Below are 20626 nucleotides of genomic sequence, written 5' to 3'. Positions count from 1 at the left end.
CCAGAGGACCCGCTATGGTGGGGTATCCCTGAGCATCTCCCTTGCCTGGTGTCACCGGGTGCTGGGGTCAGACACTTCTGGGGCCTGGGGACACGCAGGGGTGTCAAAGCTCCTGCCTGGCCCCATCACCAGGGTTTATTCCACTGAGAGAGACGTGTCCTGGCTGGACCCCGGCAGCTCCTGCTCTGCTCCAGGCTGGTTGGCTCCAGTGCTGCTGTGGGGGAATGAATGTGGGGAGCAGTAGGGACCCCCATGTCCTGCCATCCTGCTGGGCTGGCACCGGCTGTGCCGAGGCTTGTGGTTGATGGAGCTGAGGCCAAAGCACCAGTGTCTCCATATGGGGCTCTTGCACCCATGAAACAGCCAGAGGGGAGAGGACGATGGAAGCCTCTGGGCAGGGACAAAAGGGCCCACAGCCCAGGCAGTGAGGGGCTGGTTGGACCCATTCCAAGCATCCAAATCCCCATCATCCCAGTCTCCATCATCCCCATCCCCAGCATCCTCATCTTCATCATCACCATCTCCAGCATCCTCATCCCCTTTGGCAGCATCCCCATCCCAGTATCCCCCATCCCCAGCATCCCAGTCCCCATCATCCCCCTCCCACCATCCCCATCGCGGCCCCTTCCCACCGTCAGGTGCTATTCCCGGTCCCAAGCAGAGGCTCCAAGCTGGTTGTTCACACAGTTTATTTGCTCGGTTCGGGTGTTTTACAAACAACGGGGAGGGCCGGGGGGGGGGATGGGAACTTCAAACGGCTTCGGCACAAGTGAAAAGCACGGGAATGCGGGAAGTGCACTTCAGCGGAGCCGGGCGGGGGCTGCGGGATGGGGCTGGGACACACGGGCAAGGGTCCTCAGCCCCGGCCCCCGCGGGGCCCGATCCCGCTCCCTGCGCCGCGGGGGCAGAGGGTGGGAAGGGGCCGGAGGGGCAATGTGGGGCCCGGGGTGGGGCGAGGGGGGTGCGGGAGGTGATGTGCGGCCCCGCTGGGGACCAACCCGGGGCCAGCCCCCAGGAGCCGTGGGGCACCCGGCTGAGCCCCTGCTCTGTGTCCCCCCGGAGGTGCCAGCCGCGGACCCCCCCTCCCCATCCCAGCTCTGCCTCTCCCAGGGAGCTTGGGATCATCTCCCCATGGGACACAGCCCCAGCGCCTCCCCTATCCCTGTAGTGATTCCATGGCGGGGCGGGGAGGGGGGGGGGAACTGCAGCCTGGGTTGTAACTGGGGGCAGCAATTGGGATGTTATGGGGGGGAGTCACTGCTCACACAAGGGGGGTGGGAGGGAGGAAAGGCTTTGGGGGTCTGAGTCCCATTTCTGGCAGTTCTACCACCCGTATCCCGATGGGCTGATCCCAATGCTCTGCACCGGCTGCACCGGGGGGTCCCCCAGGGCATGGGGATGGAGACCGCCAGCCCGGCTGGGACGGGGCTGGTGGGAGATGAGACCCCCCTCTTGGAGACAGCTCCCACCCCAGGGCAGGGCAGAGGTGCCCTGAGATGGGCTCAGCACCCATGGATGCTGCCGGGGGCCCCCCGCCTGCCCCAGCGGGTCTCAGTGGGGAGGAAACGCTGGTGCTGGTGGTGAAATCCCCGCTGAAGGGCTGGGGCATGGGGAGGGCTGCGCAGTCCCAGCACGGACACAGCCTCCTAGGGACACCCTCCTGGACCCCCAGCAGCTCCCAGCCCCGGTGCCTGGGGTGAACTGGGCTGTCCCGCTTGCCCGCGGCCCCAGAACATGGCTCTAAAAGCTGCCGCTGTGGGGGACACGGGGCTGGGCCCCCCCTCCTGTGGCTTGAGGAGGCACCGGAGCTGCTGCCCCATCGCTGGCCCCATGGGGCTGGGCTCCCTCGCTGCCATCACCACCCAGGTCACCCTGGGAGGACATGGGCACTGGCCACCACTGCTCAGCTCCAGCAAGGATGGGGGGTGGAGGAATGACCTTGAGACCTGGATGGTGACAGCATCACTGTGAAGGAGCTCCTGCATCGGGTATCCAGGGGGACACAGCAGCATCTCCCGTGGGAGCCTCACATGGCCCAAGGCCCCCTGTGAGCTCCCAGCTGTGCCCAGCACTGTGGAGGGGATGCTGCCCTCAGCACCCTTCCCTTGCCTGGCCACGCTCAGTCCCAGAGGGGCTCATGGCTTGGGGAGCCCAGGACTGAGGATGCAGAATGGAGCAGGGACATCCATGGGCAGCCAGGGCAAGGGGGGGACGACAGCCCAGGGCCTTTCCCTGCAGAAGTGGATGATGGAGGTGCAGAGAATGGGGCTGGCTCCGTGCTGGCCGTGTGCTGGGTCCCGCTGGCCACCGGTACCCGCGAGTCACCTACGGATGCAGCAGCAGCATCCTCCAAGCCCCGGCCGGCTCCGGGTGGGAAGCTGCCGGTGAGAGGGGGGGAAAAGCTCCGGCGTCGGCGGCAGGAGGATGAGGGGGTCTCTAATAAATACCACAGGCAGCGCTGGGCAGAGGGGGCCGCGGCTGCAGCTCTCCCGTGTCGGTGCTGCAGGAGGAGGGGCCGTGTCCGGGGGGAAGGAGCCCGGCGCGGGCCTGGCGAGCGGGGGGCCGGGGCGGCGGGGGCTCGGCGGGGGCTCACATCACCGTGCAGCACTTGCAGCGCTGCTTCTTCACGTCCGTGTCCTGCTCGGCCTCCTTGGCATCCGTGGCGTTGGCGCCCGGGTTCTGCCCGCCCGGGCTCTCCTCCCGCAGCGGCTGCGCGGCCGCGGGCTCCAGCGCGGTGCCGTTGGGCGGCGCGTGGTCCTTGTGCGCCGGCTCCGGCTTGCTCTCGGCGTCCTCGATCACCACCAGCTCGGCCTTGATGGTGCCCTCCAGCCCCAGCACCTTCTTGGTCTCGTCCTCGTCCTCCACGTTCTGGTAGCCCATGAAGATCATGGTGACCGGCTGCTCGCGGCTCGGCTCCGTGCCCTCGGGCGCGGGGCTCTCCCGTGCCTTGGTTTGCAGCCCCGTGATCTCCCTCCTCGGCGTCGCCTTCTGGCTGCCCGCGGCGCTGCCGGGCTCCTCACCCGCCTTGGCCGCGGCGCCTTCGCTCAGCGTGGCCTCGTCCGCCTTGTGCAGGAGCTCCTCGACCTCGGAGGAGCTGAGGGGATGCGCCCCGTTCTGCAGAGCCCCGTCCTCGGCGCCCACCGCGTGAACCACTGCGGGGACAAGAGAAGGAGCGTGAGGGCAGCGCGACTGGACCCGGGCAAGCTCCTGCTCGTGGAATCCTTCCCCTCCCTTCCCTCGCACCGAGGCCCGGCCCCCCCTGCACCGCCTGGCCCCTGCCCGGCAGCAGATGGGGAAGCCAAAGAGAAAGCGCAATGTGAGGAGCCGCTCCCAGCCCTTGGCTCCTCGGGAGCTGCCAGCTCGCGGTGGCGAGCGGAGCGGGATGCTCTGCGGCAGATCCCTGCTGCCACCACCTAACACCCCAGCGAGGCGCTGCCCCGCCGCGTCCTGCCGCTTCCCACCGCATCCCGCTGCGTCCCGGCGGGGCTGCAGCCCTTTGGCAGCATCCCTGCCTCCGGCTCATGGCGTTTTCCACTTGACTTGGGGCAGCATGCAATGATCAGTGCAGCACCGCATGGATGGTGATGGATGAGACAGGACCGGCGCACGCTGCTCTGTGCCGATCACTGCCGAGGCACATCCTTGGAGCCGGGGCTCCTGAGCCAGGTGATGGCTGGTGTGGTCCGGCACAGCCATGGCCACAGTGAGGGTGTTGAATGGCACCGGCTGTCAGTGCCACACGGTTCCTTTGGAGAGATGGTCACCCCTTGGCCACCAGTGTCCCAGTACCATGCAGCAGCTCCATGGCTGATCCTTGCCACTGATACATCCATCCCTCACGTGTCACCGGGCCCTTCCGTGCAGGTTCCCAGAGGTCCCCAAAGGCAGGGGCTGGTCTTTATCGTTGCACATCCTCTGTGCCTGCAGCCAGCCTGGGCACACCACAGTGCCAGTGCCACGTTCCCCTGGGCCTTGGACACAGCAGATCCTCTTCTCCGCTCTGCAGCAGCGCAGGGTCACGATGTGCAAACCAGGGCTGATACCACCACGGATGGATCCCACACTGGGGGGCCAGGGCGCAGGACGGGGGCCATTGTGGGGTTGCCCCCCATCTGTGTTCCCTGCAGAGCTGGTGAGGGCAGCCGGGAGCAGCCCCGGCACTTCCTGGTCCTGGTGCCCGCTGGGATGCTCCGGCCACTGCTCCCTTGTGCCCTGCCCTTTGCTCCTGCCGTACCTTTCAGCTCATCCTCGTACACTTTGACCCCCTGCAGACAGTGGTTCTGGGGGAGCAGGGTGGTGCTGGACAGGACCTTGGTCTCCCCAGTCACTCTGTCCTTCTCCACAGTGATCTCCACCGAGTACATGGCTGGGACACAAAGCACACAGCGCGCGTTACAGCGGCCCTGGCCCTCCCCAGCCCCTGCAGCGAGCAGGCGCAGTGCGGTGCGGTGCGGTGCGGTGCTCAGCGGCGTTAGCGAGGCAGCGGGCAGCAGCAGGAGTGGTGAATGGCAGAGGCGGGTGCGACATCCCGGGCACAGCGTTCCTACCGGGACCTGTGGGGCCGTTGCCATCCCAGCATCCCCTTACCTCCGCTTCTGCATCCCCTGTGTCCGTCTGTCCGGCCGCTGAGGACCAAGCTCATGCTTGGTGGCATTCCCCCGTGAGGGTGCTGGCGCTGGGGCAGCCCCTTGGTCCCAGTGGGATGGGAGATTCTCAGCACCAATCCTTCAGCTCCTGGCACCGGGATCGCCTTGTCCCGGTGGTGCTGTGCTCCAATGACCCTAAGACGGGCTCTGCCACAGCCTGGTCTGAGCCATCCCCCCAAAACCAGAGCAACCCCGTCCAGCAGCGGAGCTGGCCCCTGGGCCCCCAGCTTGGCTGCTCCCCCCCAGCAGCCAGCCATGGGGCTGTGGGGCCATGGGGCCATGGGGCTGTGGGGCCATGGGGCTGTGGGGCCATGGGCACAGGGTCAGCCACGCCGGCAGCCAACAATTCTCCCTGACCCGTGTGCCAAGAAGCCACAAAGAGAGTGGGAGATGAAGGATGAAACTGGAGCAGAGACATGGAATGGGGGGTGAAGGGGGGCCCTGAACCACGAACCAGCCACGGGGTGGAAGCGAAACCAAACCCTCTGATTGCAAATAACTGATGTTCTGTGCCTTGGGCTTGGAAAGCCATGGAGCGGTGCCGGGGCTGCGGAGCAGCAGCGAGCCGAGGGGTGGCGCGGGACGGGAGCGGGGAAGCGGCCGGGAAGGAGCGTTCCTCCCGGGAAGCGGGCACCTACCGGCCTTCATCATGTCAGTGCCTTCCACCGCCTTCATGGGGCTGCTGGAGACCTTCTTCTCGGCTGGAGATGGAGAGGGGAGACACCCGTGTGCCCATGGATGGCACCGCTGCGCAGGAGGGGACGGGGACAGGGGATGGGGCTGCCCCGGCTCCCCCCACCACCCGGGGCAGCAGCACCCGGGAGCAGGGACTGGGGATCACCTACCCTTGACAGTGCCCAGGGGACTCTGCAAAACAGAAGGGAGAGGTTAGGAGCTGCCGTGCACCCGCTGCCGCGCACCCACCCGCACCCGGGGCACGGGACCTGGCACAGCACCGGCACTGCTGGTCCCACCTGCCCACCGCTGCGCCAGCACCAAGAACCAGCTCTGGTCTGGCTGCGGGGGGGCAAGCAGCAACCCCCAGGAACCAGGGTGGGCTGCCCGAGAGGGGCTCTTCATCAGGGACCATAGCGATAGGAGAAGGGGTGATGGGTTTAGACTGAAACAGGGGAAGCTCAGGTTGGAGATAAGGAAGAAGTTCTTTACTGTGAGGGTGCTGAGGCGCTGGCCCAGGGTGCCCAGAGAAGCTGTGGCTGCCCCATCCCTGGCAGTGTTCAAGGCCAGGTTGGACACAGGGGCTTGGAGCAAGCTGCTCCAGTGGAAGGGGTCCCTGCCCGTGGCAGGGGTTGGAGCTGGAGGAGCTTTAAGGTCCCTTCAACCCAACCCAGGCTGGGGTTCTGTGACCCCTCTCACGCTGCCGGTGCAGTGTGGCCGTGCCCACCTTCTGCGTGTTGGGGACGGGCTCAGCTTTCTCCTCCTTGGCTGGCGCCGCTGCCACCTCTGCCAGGTTCTCCTTGGTGGAAGCGGCTGAGCTGCTGTTCTCCAGTGTCTCCAGCTCCTTCTCCAGCCTGTGGGGAGAGCCGGGGCTGAGAGGCCACGGTGCAGGCAGCGCGGTGCAGGCAGCAGAGCCACCAGCATGGGCCAGAGACGTGGCACAAGGGAGAGGGGAGGCACAAATCAGCCCCTGGGTTCATGTGCAGGGACAGACCAATCGACCTCCAGCACAGCCACCACTATCCCTTGGCTGATGGGATGGAAGAACCCCTTTCACTGGCACCAGGCACGAACAGGGCCTGACCCCGTGGGGTGTGCTGCTGTCCCCATGCAGTGACATCCAGCCATGCCACACACTGGTGCTCGGTGCCACGGAGCGATGCTGCTCCATCCCTGCTCCTGTTTGAGTGTCCCATGAAGGTGATCGCCTGTTCCCGGCCCTGAGCCCCATGGGGACATGGCAGAGGTCCAGGGAGTCCCCAGGGATCCGGGTCTGTGCCAATGGCACCCGTCTGTCGCCACGGTGGCAGCACCCCCCGGCAGAGCCCCCCCTTAGCACCGCGAGGCGCCGGCGGAGGAATGCACCGCGCCATTAGAGCCACACAAAGGCCCCTTCGTGCCTGACCCCTCTCTGCACCGATGCGCGGTAATTGACGGCACAGCCGTGACGGATGGCATTCCTGCCGCCGGGACACCCGCCCGGCCCCCCCGGCAGCACAGGCATGATGGGGCCAGGCGGGGGCTGAGGCTTCTCTCCACCAACCTCCCACCCGGCCCCTTCCCCAAGGGCCGAGCCACCGCGATGGGTCCATGGGGAGCCAGTCCCCATTGCCCTGCCCTGCTCCGCTCCTGCTGCAGGGACTGAGTGTCTGTGCTCAGGGGGGCTGGATGGGCTCCGGGACCGGGTGCAGCCCCTGCACAAAAGGCAGCACGAACCCAACTGGGGGGTTCATGGCTCAGCATCAGCAGCGCCATGAGGAGGCACCTCCATTCCCTGCAGCCCCGAGTGGGATCACAGCATCACGTCCTGTGCTTGTGCCCCACACTCAGCACATGGGACCGAGCTGCACTTCAGCATCCCTCCTGCCAGGGGGTCTCTGGAGGGTGCCACAACCCCAGCACCGTCCCCGTTACCTCTGGATGGTTTCCTCCAGCTCCTTGGTCTTCACCTCATCCTCCTGCATCTGCTTCTTCATGGCCTCGTCCTCCTCGGAGGCTGAGGCCGGGGCCCCCTCCAGCAGCCATCTCTCCCGCAGGGCCTTGGACTGGGGAGCAGAAGGGGGTCAGGGTCCTGCGGGCATCGCAGCCGGGGGGTCCCCAGTGCAGACGCAGCCCGGGGGTCCCAGGGGGGTCCTCACCTTGAGGTGCTGCAGCTGCCTCCGGTCGTCCTCGAGCTGCCGCCGCTTGTTCTCGATCTCTGTCTGACGCTTCCGCTTCTCCTGCGGGGATGAGAGCGGCAGAGCCGGGGTCGGAGCAGGGAGGGGGACGCATCCCTCCCGGCCAGGGAAGGGGCTCCCGGTCACAGGGACACAAGGGTGCATCCCACCGGGAGCTGCCCACCCCTGCCCTCGCCGGGGGAAACTGAGGCACGGATGGTGCAGAGACCTGGGGCTCTGTTCCCCATCTCCAGGTGTCTTCCCCTCGCCCGGCCCCATGGAGCGAGCTGCCAGCACAGGGGAACCAGGGCCCCCCATGGGGCCCATCCAGATCATTTGAGCAGGGTCATTCCCAGCCTGGGCAGCGTCACCCGTGTCCCTTCTCCTCTGGCCAGGAACAATTTGCCCTTTGTGCAGCGGAGATGGGCCGGGAGCGGATGGGATGAGGAAGCTGCCAGCCCGTGGCGGGGTTTAAAACCAACCCAGAGCCCTGCCCCGTGCCAGGGGGGCTGCTATGAATGGGATCCCCAGTGCCCATGGCTGGATCTGCACCATCGCCACCCCATCCTGGGAAAGGGTGAGGGGGAATCAACACTTGTTCCCCTCCTGGGGCTCGTCAAGGCGCTGCTTCATTAATTAAACCTCCTGCTCGCTCTGCCCCTGTTTCACCAGCGCAGCCAAGCCCTGCGGCATCCTGCACTCAGCTGCGGCGTGTCCCTGGGACCGGCACCCTCATCCCTGCTGGTGTCCACCCTGTGTGGCACAGGGATACAGGGACCCTGGGATGTGGGGACACTGGGATGCAGGGGTGCTGGGATGCAGGGGTGCTGGGATGCAGGGACGCTGGGATGCAGGGACGCTGGGATGCGGGGACGCTGGGATGCGGGACCCTGGGATGCAGGGACACTGGGACTCACCGCAATGGCCTGCAGCCGCTCCTGCTGAAGGGTGCTGGCTTCCACAGCCCTGCAAGAGATCACAAAGCGCAGTGAGGAGCGTGGCCGCCGCGGTGCAGGGAATGGGGACATTGTGCCACATCGTGCCACCACCCAAAGGACACAGCCATGGGCCGGACGCTTCCCTTCTGCTCGCTGCTTTCTCCCCTTCCCCTCACAGAGCAGAGTCCCCCTCGCCCATGAGCTGCTCTGCCTGGATCCCTGGGGACAGGCACCTCACCCAGACCTGGCACAGCCGGACCCAGTCCTGCCACAGTGCAGATGGAAACGGTGACCACGGCCAGGCTGGAGCGGGGCTCCCGGTCCTGGCCATCCCTGCGGTTCAACCTGGCTCACACTTTCCATTCCAAGCCCATTCCTTGGCTGCTGACACCTTTCCTGGACGCTGACCTTTCCGGGCTGCACTCACAGGCACACGCACGCACACGTGCACAGACACACAGGGACACACACACATGGATGCGCATCATGTGCCCGGGATGCTGCCGGTGGCAGCAGCCCCGTGGGTCCCAGCACAGCTCTTCCAAGCACTGGAGGCCTTGTGCCCATGTGCCACAAGCACCCTGGACCAGCCCAACCAGCATCACATCCCCATGGGGCCCGGTGAGAGCCGCGATGCCGCCAGCACCAGGTGCAGGTCCAGCAGTTGCCTGGGGCCCTGCGCCGATGGAGGATGCTCCAACACCACAGGAGGCGGCTGGATGCTCACCAGACAGCCCTAACGAAGTGCTTAGCTGTGACAGTAATTGGGGTGGGAGGCACAGAGGTGCCGTCAGGCGATGGATCGGTGCCACTCGGTTCCCAGAGCACAGGGCAGCAGGAGGGAGGGAACCCGGGCAGGGGCCCACCTGCCTCAGCTCCAGCCCATGGCTCTAGGACCCGGTGCTTCAGTCACATCCGTGTCACAGCTCCCAGGAGAGGAGCCCTCACAGGACGCGATGGGCAGCGCCGTGGCCTCAGCACAGAGGGAAAAGCCATTAGCAAGGAGCCGGTGCGGAAGCACCGTCCCACCGGAGCTGCAAGTGTAGGGGCCATGGACCCATTGACACGGGTTGGAGCCAGCCCCGGCTTCATACAGCACCAACCCCAATGGGAGGCAGAGGGAGGGCAGCCCCGGTTCACCTTGCGGTGTCTGGTTTGGAAGACAACACGGACGCCAAGGTGCCGGACAGCAACAGATCCCATGGCACATGGAGTGAGCACCGGCAGCAGTCGCACCATGGCCCCTGTGTTGGGCTCCAGCACAAGGGTGAAACCACCTGGGTTCCCCCCAGTCCAGCTCACGGCACCCCAGACTCAGAGCACGTTGGACCAGGGCCTGTTCCTTTCCTGGATCTTGCCCCATTGGATGGTTCCAAACTTTTACAGCATTCCTGCAATGTCCTGTTCTGCTTTTCCTCCCTCCTCTATCCTCTTTATTTTCCATTATTTGCTACAGTCTCCACATTCCCGGGTCGAACGCCAGGAATCTTCCTGGCCCAGGGAAAGACACAGAACAGGCCGGATGCCCCTCGCTGCACCCTCGGGCCCCAACTGCCCCAGCACATTGTGCTGGACCCCAGCCACTGCCCCGGGACCACTGATCCATCACACCAGAGGCACCGATCCATCACACTGGGGACACCGGGCCCTGGGGCCGGCTCCCTCAACTGCCGGGAACAGGAAAACAGAGCCAGGGCCCAAGCCAAGCTCCCCACCCCCGTCACCATCCTCCTCTTCCTCAGCACCCCTGGGCCGGGCCGGTGCCAATGGGGCCCCCCGGTGACTGATGGCTCCGCCGAGGCGGGAGGCGGTTCCCTGGCAACGGCGCCATGGCAACGGCGCCATGGCAACGGGGCGAGCCGCTGGGAGGGGGATGCGCAAACCCAACGCCACCAAACTGGGGCGTCAAACCCAGTGTCATCAAACGCAGTGCCACCAAACCCAGTGCCACCAAACCAGGTCCTCCAAGCCCAGTGCCACCAAACTCAGCAACACCAAACCCAGTGACACCAAACCAGGGCCACCAAACTAGGGCCACAAAACCAGAGCCACCAAACCTGGGCCGTCAAACCAAGTGCCACCAAACCCAACGCCACCAAACCAGGTCCTCCCAGCCCAGTGCCACCAAACCCAGTGCCACCAAACCAGGGCCTTCAAGCCCAATGCCACCAAACCAGGTTCTCCGAGCCCAGTGCCACCAAACCCAGTGCCACCAAACCAGAGCCACCAAACCAGGGCTGTCAAACCAAGTGCCACCAAACCCAACACCACCAAACCAGGGCCATCAAGCCCAGTGCCACCAAACCCAGCACCACCAAACCCAGCACCACCAAACCCAACACCACCAAACCAGCGCCATCAAACCCAGCACCACCAAACCCAACACCACCAAACCAGCGCCATCAAACCCAGCACCACCAAACCCAGCACCACCAAACCAGCGCCATCAAACCCAACGCCACCCGGCCCCTGGGGAACCACAAACTGGGAAAAGAAGCCCAGAGTGAGCCCTTCCTCCTCCCCCCCCCCCTTCACCCGCTCTCCGGAGCTGCAGTGAACAGGCTCATGCTGTCCCGCCCGGTGTCCGTGCTGTGCATGTCCCAGCCCCGCGGGTCCCAGCGCAGCTCCTCGAGCCGTTCCTGGATGCACCACATGGCTGGGAAAGCCACGGGCTGTGGTGTGCGAGATGAGGCTGAAAGCACCAGGGATGCGGCTGGCACCGGAGGATGATGTCCCGGGAACTCCCACCTGCAGCGGCAGCATTCCCTGGACCCATGGATGGATCCGCGCACACGTGGGAGCACGCGTGTGCCCCGTGCACGCACTGTGCTCTCCCCCTGCTCTCCAGCCCTTTCCAGCCCTGCTGATGCTGCCGTTTCCTACCATCACAAGGGAAGCCCGTGACCTTTTGTCTCCTCCCCGCCTGACACGAAACAATAATGTTTATTTGCCTTCCTCTGTTTTTTCCCATTAGCTCATCCAAATGGGCGAAGAGCCGCTCCGAGCTGCTCCTCTGCTCCCCTGACCTCCGTTCCCTTTCCACCCGCTCAGCTCCAAGCCAAGGGGAAGGCAGGGAGAGAGCCTGGACCCCCACACCGGCACCGGGGATGAGGGGGCTGCAGGGCCTGGACCCCGTGTGAACGGCAGCACCGGCAGCAGTTGAGGCACCGGCACTGATTTACAGCCCCATTCCCATGCCAAGAGCCAGGCCCCTTGGCTGGGCTCGGAGTGACGCTGCCGTGGGGAGGCTGCAGCCTCCGTCACAGAGCCATTAGCAGCGGGGCCGCTATCGAACGCCCTCGCTGGGAGCTCATCGACCACAAAGGCAAATGAAAGCTGTGACACCACGGAGCTGAGCACGGGGTGGCTGGGAACAGGGTCGGACCCCTCTGATCCCTGCCCCATGGTGCTCAGCCCCTTCCCTCCCCGTATCCCTTTGCTTGTGCAGCCCCATCCATCGCTGCTGCGGCCCTGGGAGGAGATGGGGAGAGCAGGGAAGCAGGGGGAGGCGGGAGGAGGAGATGGCAGCCCCAGGCTCCCGAAAACGCAGGATGCATTAGAGCAAGCAGCGCTGCCTGATTGATTCTTCGGGCTGAGATGTGGGCTGGGAGTGCCAGGAGAAAATGGATCCCATGAATATTTGATGAACGGAGGCTTGGGGAGGGAGTTTGATTGGAAAATTACAGATCTTTCAAACACTGGTTCAAGTGCCCTCAAACACTCAGGTTTCCAGCTCCCTTCCAGTTAGAGGAGCAAGGCTCCACCAGGAAACTCCCCACAATTTATGAATGAGCATGGAGCCGGCCTCTCCCCATGCCTGGGAGCATCAACCGGCTGGGACACAGCTCCTGGCACCTCGGGGCTGTGTCACTCAGCCCTTGGGTCCCCATTCACACAAGGCAGTGCGGCTTTCCCACACCAGTGCCATGTCCATGGGCACACACGACGCTCCAAGGCGCATCAGGAACGTGGCTCCAGGCAAGGGCACCCCCATGAGCCCAGGGAACGCACGGGAGCTCGGTCCTTGGTGCTGAGCCAAGGGGCTGGCTTCATCCCGCATCCAGCCATCTCCACCAGGAAACACCTGGCTGGGGCAGGATCCGCCCCGGCTCCTCTCTGTGCTCCCGGGCTGCTGCCGGGCTCATCCGCACCCCCCAGAGCGGCTTCTGTCTGGGGCCCGGGGGCTCACTCTCCCCGGGATGGAGCAGACAGGCTCCTGCGCACGCTTCTGCCTGCACCCGACCCTGCCCTGGAGCTTCCCGGCTTTCCCCCTCCAGCCCTTCCGTGCTGCCAGCACCTCCACTGCTGGCGACGGGCCCACGCCACAGCACCACGCAGACCACATGAGATCCTGAGCAGGGAAAGTGGCTGCTTCTGGCCAGGAAGCAGGAACACCAACACCGGCAGCTTCCCAGGAAACCGGCTCCGGTTCCTGCCCAGCCGAGAGGCCCGGTCCCACCACAAGTGGCCAAACCCTGCAGGGATGGACCTGACCTCCTCTGGCTCCCTGAAGCTGGCTGGGAGGCTGCACTGGTCCAGCCTAGGGAGTATCAGTGGGGTTCTGCCTCCCCCCAGCAGCAGGTGGAGAGCCCCAAGTCCCTTCCCAAAGCGCTCCCAGATGATTCCTCAGGCAGAAACCTCCCTCCTTTCCCAGGTACAACTCGGCTTCGGCTCAGGGATGAGCAGGGTTGGGAGGGCAGGACCAGGAGGGTCCCCACTCAGAGGAGACACAGAGGGGAGAGAGCCAGATGTGGAGATCCACAACCTCCAGCTGCTCAAGAGCATCAACAGCAGCAGGAGCAAGGGACAGATGAGCAGCTCCGATGGGACCAGCGTCTTCATAGGAGCTGGACGCTTTCAGCCAAACCTCCCTAGGCACCAATGCCTCGCAGCAGCCAGGACCCTCCTTCAGCCACTGCCAGTGCCAAGGTGAAGCAGGAGCCAAAGCAAGGCCAGCAGCACGTTCCCCAGCACCCACGGTCTGCTGCAGAGCCAGGCCAACATCAGGGGAGCACCTTGCTGCGTCCCCACTGGCCCAGGACCCTCTTAAACCTGCCCATGACCAGGATTTGAGGGAGCAGAACTGACCCAGTGAGACCCGGAGCTGCAGGGCTCCTCGCTGCCCGGCTCCTGCAGCTCCTCATCCTGCTCCCCAGGGCTCCTCAGTTCTGCCCCTTCCCTCCCTGCCTTTTGGCAAATCACACACACATTTTCCTCCCCAGTGAGGCACTTTTCTGAAGGCACCAGCACACCGAGGAGCTGCCCAAAGCCATGGACCTGCCTTGGCAAGCTCTCCCCCCTGGTCCCTCCAGCAGCACGGGGCACTGCTCTGCTTCCCCAGCCCCACCACCTCTGACATGACCCCAGGCTCCCACCGGTGCCACCACGACCAGAGCCCACCCCAACCCCAGGAACCCTCCATCCCACCCCTCACCAGCACCCCATGGGGCTCTCCCTGGGTGGATGGTGGTGAGTGGGACCTGTTGAGCACCCAGCATCTTGCCAGGAGCATCAGGACAAGGCCGATGGAGAGTCGCTGATCCCAGGCAGGGTGGATGCACCCCAGGGGTGCAGGGAGACCCTTGTTTGCCATGGTGGGGACTGAAGCATGGGAAGGAAGGAAAGGCCTCGGTGAGACACGGCTGCTGGCGCTGGCACCCAGCACCGTGAGCAGCCGCCCAGCCCCGCGCTCTCCCAACACCAGCACCAGTCCCTGTGGGGCAAAACCAGTGCGGGGCAGGATGGATCCCAGGCACCGGCCTCCACCTGCTCCCTCCATCACCCGCAAAGCCCCATGCGCGGCTCTGAGCCCGCCTGCAGGCACCGACCGAGCCGGCAGGGCCCCACCGCAGCACACAAAGGACGAGGCCGGGGTACGGAGAGCGCCCGTCCGTGCATCCGGACCCCGCACAGCAGCAGCCGCGGCGCAGGGCCGGGGGTGCGGGCGTGGAGGGGGGGGGCTCCTCGGTCCCGCAGCGGCAACAACAGGTTCAAAACACAAAAATAAACGCCCCTCCCACCCCCCCCGCCGCTTCCCGCACCGCTGCCAGCGGAGACGCGCCCCCCGCAGCCCCCGCGCCCGCTCCACACCGGGGCCTCCGTCGCTGCACCCCGAGCCGGAGCCGCGGCACCCCCGGGCAGGGACCTGAGCAGCACCGGGGGGACGCGAGGGCCGGGTGTGGGGGTCCCGAGCCCCGGCATCGGGGGGATGCGAGGCACCGGTGTTGGGGTCTTGAGTCCCCAGGATTAGAGGGGGGACGAGCCCCCGGTTTCGTGCTCCCGGGCTCCTGCATTGAAGGGGATATGAGCCCCCGGTGTGAGCTCGGTGAGCCCGCGGTGCGGGGGTCCCGTAGATCCGGTGCGGGGTCCCGGGCCCTGGCACTCGGGGGATCCCCCCCCTCCCACCTCACCGCTGCGGAGCCCGGCGGGGGCCCGCGGTCGGTACTCACTCCATTTTCCGTGCGGGCTGGGCGGCGGCTCCGGCGGGGTCGGGGCCGGGCGGGGCGCGGCGGAGCGGGGCCGGCGTCCGCCGGCGTCCCGGCGCTCAGGGCCCGGCGGGCGGCGGCATCCCCGGCGGGGCTGCGGGATGCGCAGGGATGTCGGGGCCGCGCCGGTGCTCCCGCCTCCCGCGCCGCCCGCACAGCTCCGTCTGCCGGGCGCGGCCCGCCACTGCCACCGCCCCTCACCCGGCCTCGGGGCGCGGCGCTCCCGCCAGCCGCTGCCGGCGGCCCCGGGGCTGCGGTTGCTTTTAGGGTGGGGGGGAAGCCCCACAGCGGGTCCCGGCTGCGCGGTGACCTGGTCCTTGCCCCGGACACCCCCGTTTGCCCCCCCCAGCACCACAGGGCGGTCTCCCCCCGGGCACTGCCCCGGCCGGAGGCCACTCTCATCGCTCCCGCTGCACCTCCATGGCCTCAGCACCCAGCCCTGAAGATGCAACGGGGGAGAGGATGGAGAAGAAGGAGCCCGGGTCCCCCCTCACTGCTCCTGTTTCCCAACGCAAGAGCCGCGTTGGGCAAACGCTGGCAAACTGACACAGGAAGCCCCGAACCAGGCTCCGACCGCAGCCCGTTAGGAAATGTGCCCACTGCCGGGGCCAGACCTCCCGGCTGCAGCAGTGGGGTTCAACCCCCCATACACTCATCCCGGTGCACTCACAACCCTGAACCCACACAGCCCCTGCGCCGGGGTGAAGCTGCACCTACCCCTGAGGCACCATTGCAGCGCCTGTGCCCCCCACCCGCAGCATTGCACAAAGCAGCAACACCCAGAGAGGAGGAAGCAGGAGGGAGATACCCGCTGGCACCCGGAAGTATTTAAACACCCCCTATCCTGAGCAGCCCCACAGGAGGTGGCAGTGACCTGCTCTGCGCCAGCATGGTCACAGTTGGGCTCTTCATCCTCAGCCTGGGAGGCTCCATCCTGCTCCTGGCCCCAGCAGGTAACAGGGGAGCTGGGGCTGAGGAGGCTGCGGGGTGGGAGATGGAGATCCCGGGCCGGAGCACTTGCGGGGGGGCTCAGGACACCTGGACAGCCAGTGACCACCTGCACCCCCCGCAGGCACCCAGGGGAGCCAGATCATCGGGGGAAAGGTGGTGGCCCCCCACTCCCGGCCCTTCATCGCCTCCATCCAGATGGACGGGCAGCACGTCTGCGGGGGCTTCCTAGTGTGGCCCAAGTGGGTGATGACAGCAGCCCACTGCCTCATTCCCCGGTGAGCCATGGTCCCACGGGGGGGGTACGCGCATCCCATCCCCCCCTGGGACACAGCACAAAGAGCCACCTCCATCCCAGACACAGTCCTGGAGCGATAGGACAAGGGGCGATGGGTTTAAACTGAAACAGGGCAAGTTCAGGTTGGAGATGAGGCAGAAGCTCTTCCCTGTGAGGGTGCTGAGGCGCTGGCCCAGGGTGCCCAGAGAAGCTGTGGCTGCCCCATCCCTGGCAGTGTTCAAGGCCAGGTTGGACACAGGGGCTTGGAGCAAGCTGCTCCAGTGGAAGGGGTCCCTGCCTGTGGCAGGGGTTGGAGCTGGATGAGCTTTGAGCTCCCTTCACCCCAAACCATTCCATGTTTCTATTCCATGATTCCCATCCACCCATGCACCCCTCAAGCCTCCCTGCTCCCCCCACGCTGCCCCCCCAGCCACAACAGCACCCACTCAGGGCCTCTCTGCTGCAGGCACAACCCCTCGGTGCGCGTGGTGCTGGGCGCCCACCGGCTGCAGGAGCCCGAGGGGTCCCAGCAGGTCTTCAGCATCGCCGAGTCCATCGCCCACCCGCACTACAACCCGCGCTCGGTGGACAACGACATCCGCATGCTCAAGGTGAGGCCCGGGGGGTGCCCCATGCGGGACCGAGCCGACACTAGATGTCAGTGCTTCTCCGGAGAAGCGGGGCTGCGCCATGGGGTGCGATGGAGGCGGATGAGGACAAACCAACCTCCCTCCATCCCTCCCTCTGCTCCGAGCACACTGGGACCAGCGCAGAGGGGCTGGCAACGCTGTGGGGCTCAGCATGAGCAAGGAGCTGGGGTGGGAATGTGATGGGGCGCGATGCGGTGTGGGGCTCTGCCATAGCAGCAAGGCCACCCGTGCCCCCAGCTCAACAGGTCGGCCACGCTGAACCAGTACGTGAAGCGGATCCGCCTGCCCTCTCCGCACATCGACCTGAAGCCTGGCACCATCTGCTTCGTGCTGGGCTGGGGGGACACGTCCAACTACGGCGACCGGCCCACCGAGCTGATGGAGACCGGCACCACCATCGTCAAGAGGAGCCTGTGCCGGACGCTGTGGCGGGGCAAGGTCTCGTCCAACATGATGTGCGGGGCGAGCCGCAACGCCACGCTGCAGGGTGTCTGCGCGGTGAGTGCGGTGCCGGCACCGAGCCCCCCCAAACAACCCCCGCCAGGAGACCCCCCCATCCCCTTCCCACCCCCTGTGTTTTGCAGGGGGACTCCGGGGGACCCCTGATCTTCAAGAAGAAGGTTTACGGCATCGTCTCGTTCTCCGGGCAGAGGTGCGGGGACCGCCGGTACCCCGACATCTACACCAAGATCTCCAACTACATCGACTGGGTGCATCGCACCGTGCAAGGGCATCGTCATCAGAAGGGGCGGCCGAAGCCCTAGTGGGGCTGGGAGGGGGCCATGGGGAAAGCTGTTTGGCAGCTCCTGGGAGCGGAGAAGAGCACCAGGACTCTCAGGTCCCCTGTCCCAAGGGGGTTTGCGAGCTGATGCTCAGCCTGAGCCTGCCTGTTGGGGATGGGAGCTGAGTCGCTCCAGACCCAACACCTCGCTCAGCCTCTTGAAGCTACAAATTTGCCTTCCTCAATAAAACCTTGGTCCCAGACCTCTCTTCATTCACCTTCCCTCTACCCACCAAGCTCTGGAGAAGGGGAGCTCCTTTGCTCCCCACCATGGTCTGTCCACCCCAGGGATGTGATGGGGAGGCCAGGAGGGTGGCCTGGGGCTACTGCTTCTGCCCAGCACTGCCCAGGCAGCTGCTGCCCATCACAATGGGGGCTGTTTTTTCCAGGCTTTCCCTTCTCCTGTCCTTCCCCTACCCACTACAACCCCCTCTCTGGCTGTCCCACTGCTCCCCTTTGGGTTCCAGACCCTGGCCTTGTCCCCGACTGGGGTGAATGGAGCAGGGGCTGCAGGAGGAAGGAGGGACCCACTCATGACCAGGCCCTGCTCCAGAGGAGCTAAACCCCACATCCATGCACTGCTGCCCCACAGAGCATCCCCAGCAGCGCTGAGGCTGCCCTGCTGCCGGGGTGGGGCTCCCCATTCCATCCCATCCCATCCCGTCCCGTCCCACCCTGTCTCACCCCATCCCGTCTTGTCTTGTCCCGTCCCGTCTCACGCCGCACCCTCCCCACCGCGCTGCGGGACCCCCCAAACAGGGGAACCACAGCCCCCCCGGGGCAGATGATGGGCTCTGGCTGCCCGCTGCGCTGGCAGAGCCCCAGGGGTGCCGGCACGCTGGGGCTCGCAGCCGGGTGCTCCCCCGGGGGCACTTGGGTGGCTGCGGGCACAGGGGCCGGGGGGGATGTGTGCTGAGCTGCTGCCGGGTCTCAGAGTGCGGCATCGCCAGCGTCTCCAGGGACATTCCCTGCTCCTGGTTTGGTGTGGCTGCAAATCACAGGCACGCCGCGGCCACGGGGTCCTGCAGGAGGCTGCAGCAACCGCAGCATCTGACACCGGCCGTGCCACAGGCCCGAGGGGCTCTGCCAGGGAGGATGAAGGCCAGGACTGGGCTGAGGGGCCCCCAGACGGACCCTCACCACCAGCTCCCTGTGCTCACCGCACCGGCAAGCTTTGGCTGCCCCATCCCCTCCTGTCGCAACCTCAGCTCCCCACTGTACTGCTTTGCATGGGATCAGGGGGCCACAACCACGAGCATCCATGGCCTTGGGGACACCCAGCAGAGGACAGACCCCTGCCAAGCTGCCAGCCTCCAAGGAAGCCCCAAACCCCTGTGGGGCTCCCAGCAGCGTGGGGCAGACCCCCCCCACCCCGGGATGCCACCCCGGGATGCTCCTGTGTGCTGCCGGGAAGCCTGGAGAGCCAGCGCCTGTCCCGGCTTGTCCCAGACCACCCAAAATCCTTCGGGAAGGAGGCGCCTGACTCACGGCCGTGTTTTGGGAGCCGAAATCTCCCGCTCATCGGCAGGAGCTGACGTCGCTGCCGCAGCCCGTGCCTGCGGGCTCGGCGCGGGGCCATGCGCCGGCGCTCCGGGCGCCAAAGGCCGAGGATGACGAAGCTGCCCCGGGGAGGAAGGAGCTGCGGCGGGCTCGGAGGAACCCAGGCCACACACACCACCACGTGCTGCGGGTGCTGGCGCCAGGGGAAGTCCTGGGCAGCGTTTTGGCAGCGCCTTTACACCCATCCCCAAATGCAGACCGGGCATCGCTGAGCTGGGTGGGTAGAGAGGGGCTGCAGGAGAGCCCCTGCCTCATGGCTGCGATGCTGCTGCCTCGTCAGCGCCGGGGTGCAGGAGGTGCTGGGTTCAAACGTGGCTGCAGCCTGAGCTGGCTCCTGTGCGATGCTCAGCACTGGACCACAGGAAGGGCTGAGGGTGCTGGCCAGGAGCAAAGGTCTCATTCCCCCTCACTGCTCCATGGAGCCCCCAGCCCAGCCTGGCTGCATCGTGCTGTCCCCAGCACAGGGGATGCGGCTCCCGTTGAGCTGCCGGTGCCAAGCCACTGGCTGCTGCCCGGGCTCCCGCGGTGGGGAAGCGCCGCACATCAGGACCCAATTAGGCGCAGGAATTGTTTGGTGAAATACCAAACCCTCACGGCACGGCCTGATATTGGGAACAGATTTATCTGCCTGGCTGCTTGCTCTTCCCTTGCTGCAGGGAATGGCCTCAGCCGGGCTGGAAACATCCAACACTTGAAGCCAAGTGGGAGCAGGGGCTCTCGACCATCCCCGTCCCAGCAAAGGAGCTCGCAGTGAGGAGGGATGCAGCCACCTCCTGCGGCCCCAGAACCTGCTGAACAGAACCGGACCCACGGCATCGTTTATTCTGGGTTTTAATGATGATCCAAATGGTAACACAGCTGTAAAATGCCCCTAACGCTGCCGAGTAGGAAATGGGGGTGTTCCCAGAGCGTCTGCCGCAGGAATTGGAATGCAACCATACAAAAATAGAAAATAGGGTACTTTTATATATATATATAAAATATATATATGATATTTATATAAAGGCAATAGCTTTTCAGTGTCAGAGATGAGATGTTATTTACACAGGTGACAACACACAACATGAGAGAAGTAGTAAAAATAAATACGGGGGTGTTGACAGAGCAGTCAACAGAGCAGAGGGTGCCGGGGGGGTGCCAGGCAGGGCCATCGTCCCCCTCCTGTCCCCCTTTGCCAAGCCACGCTCCCCATGGCCACCCCACAGCGTCTCTGCAGTGGGGCTGGGAGCCAAGCACTGTCCTGGGATGGAAGGAGGGAGGGCTCTGGGCAAACTGGACCCGGGCGATGGGCTCTGGGTGAGGGCACTGCAGCGGTGGGGAGCTCAAGGGGATGGTTGTGACCCTGGGTCAGGGCTGCCATGGCCCATGATGGTGCGGCCACCATCGCACCAGCATCACCTCCATAGGCTGGAGGGGACCAGGAAAGCTTCAACTAAAACCTGTTTTAACATACACACGATAAAGCCTTAGAATAAACTTACATACATATATATATATGTATATACGTATA

At 65.4% G+C, this 20626-nt stretch overlaps 2 protein-coding genes across 2 annotated transcripts; one reads left to right on the top strand and one right to left on the bottom strand.

Moving 5' to 3' along the window:
• Positions 1–2589: 2589 nt before the first annotated feature.
• PALM (paralemmin) lies at positions 2590–8903 on the bottom strand (the record flags this gene model as incomplete). The annotated part of the gene is made up of 9 exons (XM_080633824.1): positions 2590–3152; positions 4235–4366; positions 5285–5347; positions 5492–5513; positions 6049–6175; positions 7236–7366; positions 7460–7540; positions 8395–8443; positions 8824–8903. 9 exons carry the CDS (start codon positions 8901–8903, stop codon positions 2590–2592), a joined length of 1248 nt encoding a protein of 415 aa, XP_080489950.1.
• A 6796-nt stretch (positions 8904–15699) lies between these two features.
• PRSS57 (serine protease 57) lies at positions 15700–17539 on the top strand (the record flags this gene model as incomplete). The annotated part of the gene is made up of 5 exons (XM_080633866.1): positions 15700–15853; positions 15973–16126; positions 16592–16736; positions 17013–17273; positions 17360–17539. The coding sequence occupies exons 1-5, from the start codon at positions 15790–15792 to the stop codon at positions 17537–17539; spliced, it is 804 nt and encodes a 267-aa protein (XP_080489992.1). The 5' UTR covers positions 15700–15789.
• Positions 17540–20626: the final 3087 nt, after the last annotated feature.

The sequence above is a fragment of the Psittacula echo genome (assembly GCF_963264785.1).
Source record: "Psittacula echo genome assembly, chromosome: 24".
Taxonomy (NCBI): Eukaryota; Metazoa; Chordata; class Aves; order Psittaciformes; family Psittacidae; genus Psittacula; species Psittacula echo.
This window is presented reverse-complemented; position numbering and strand designations above follow the sequence as displayed.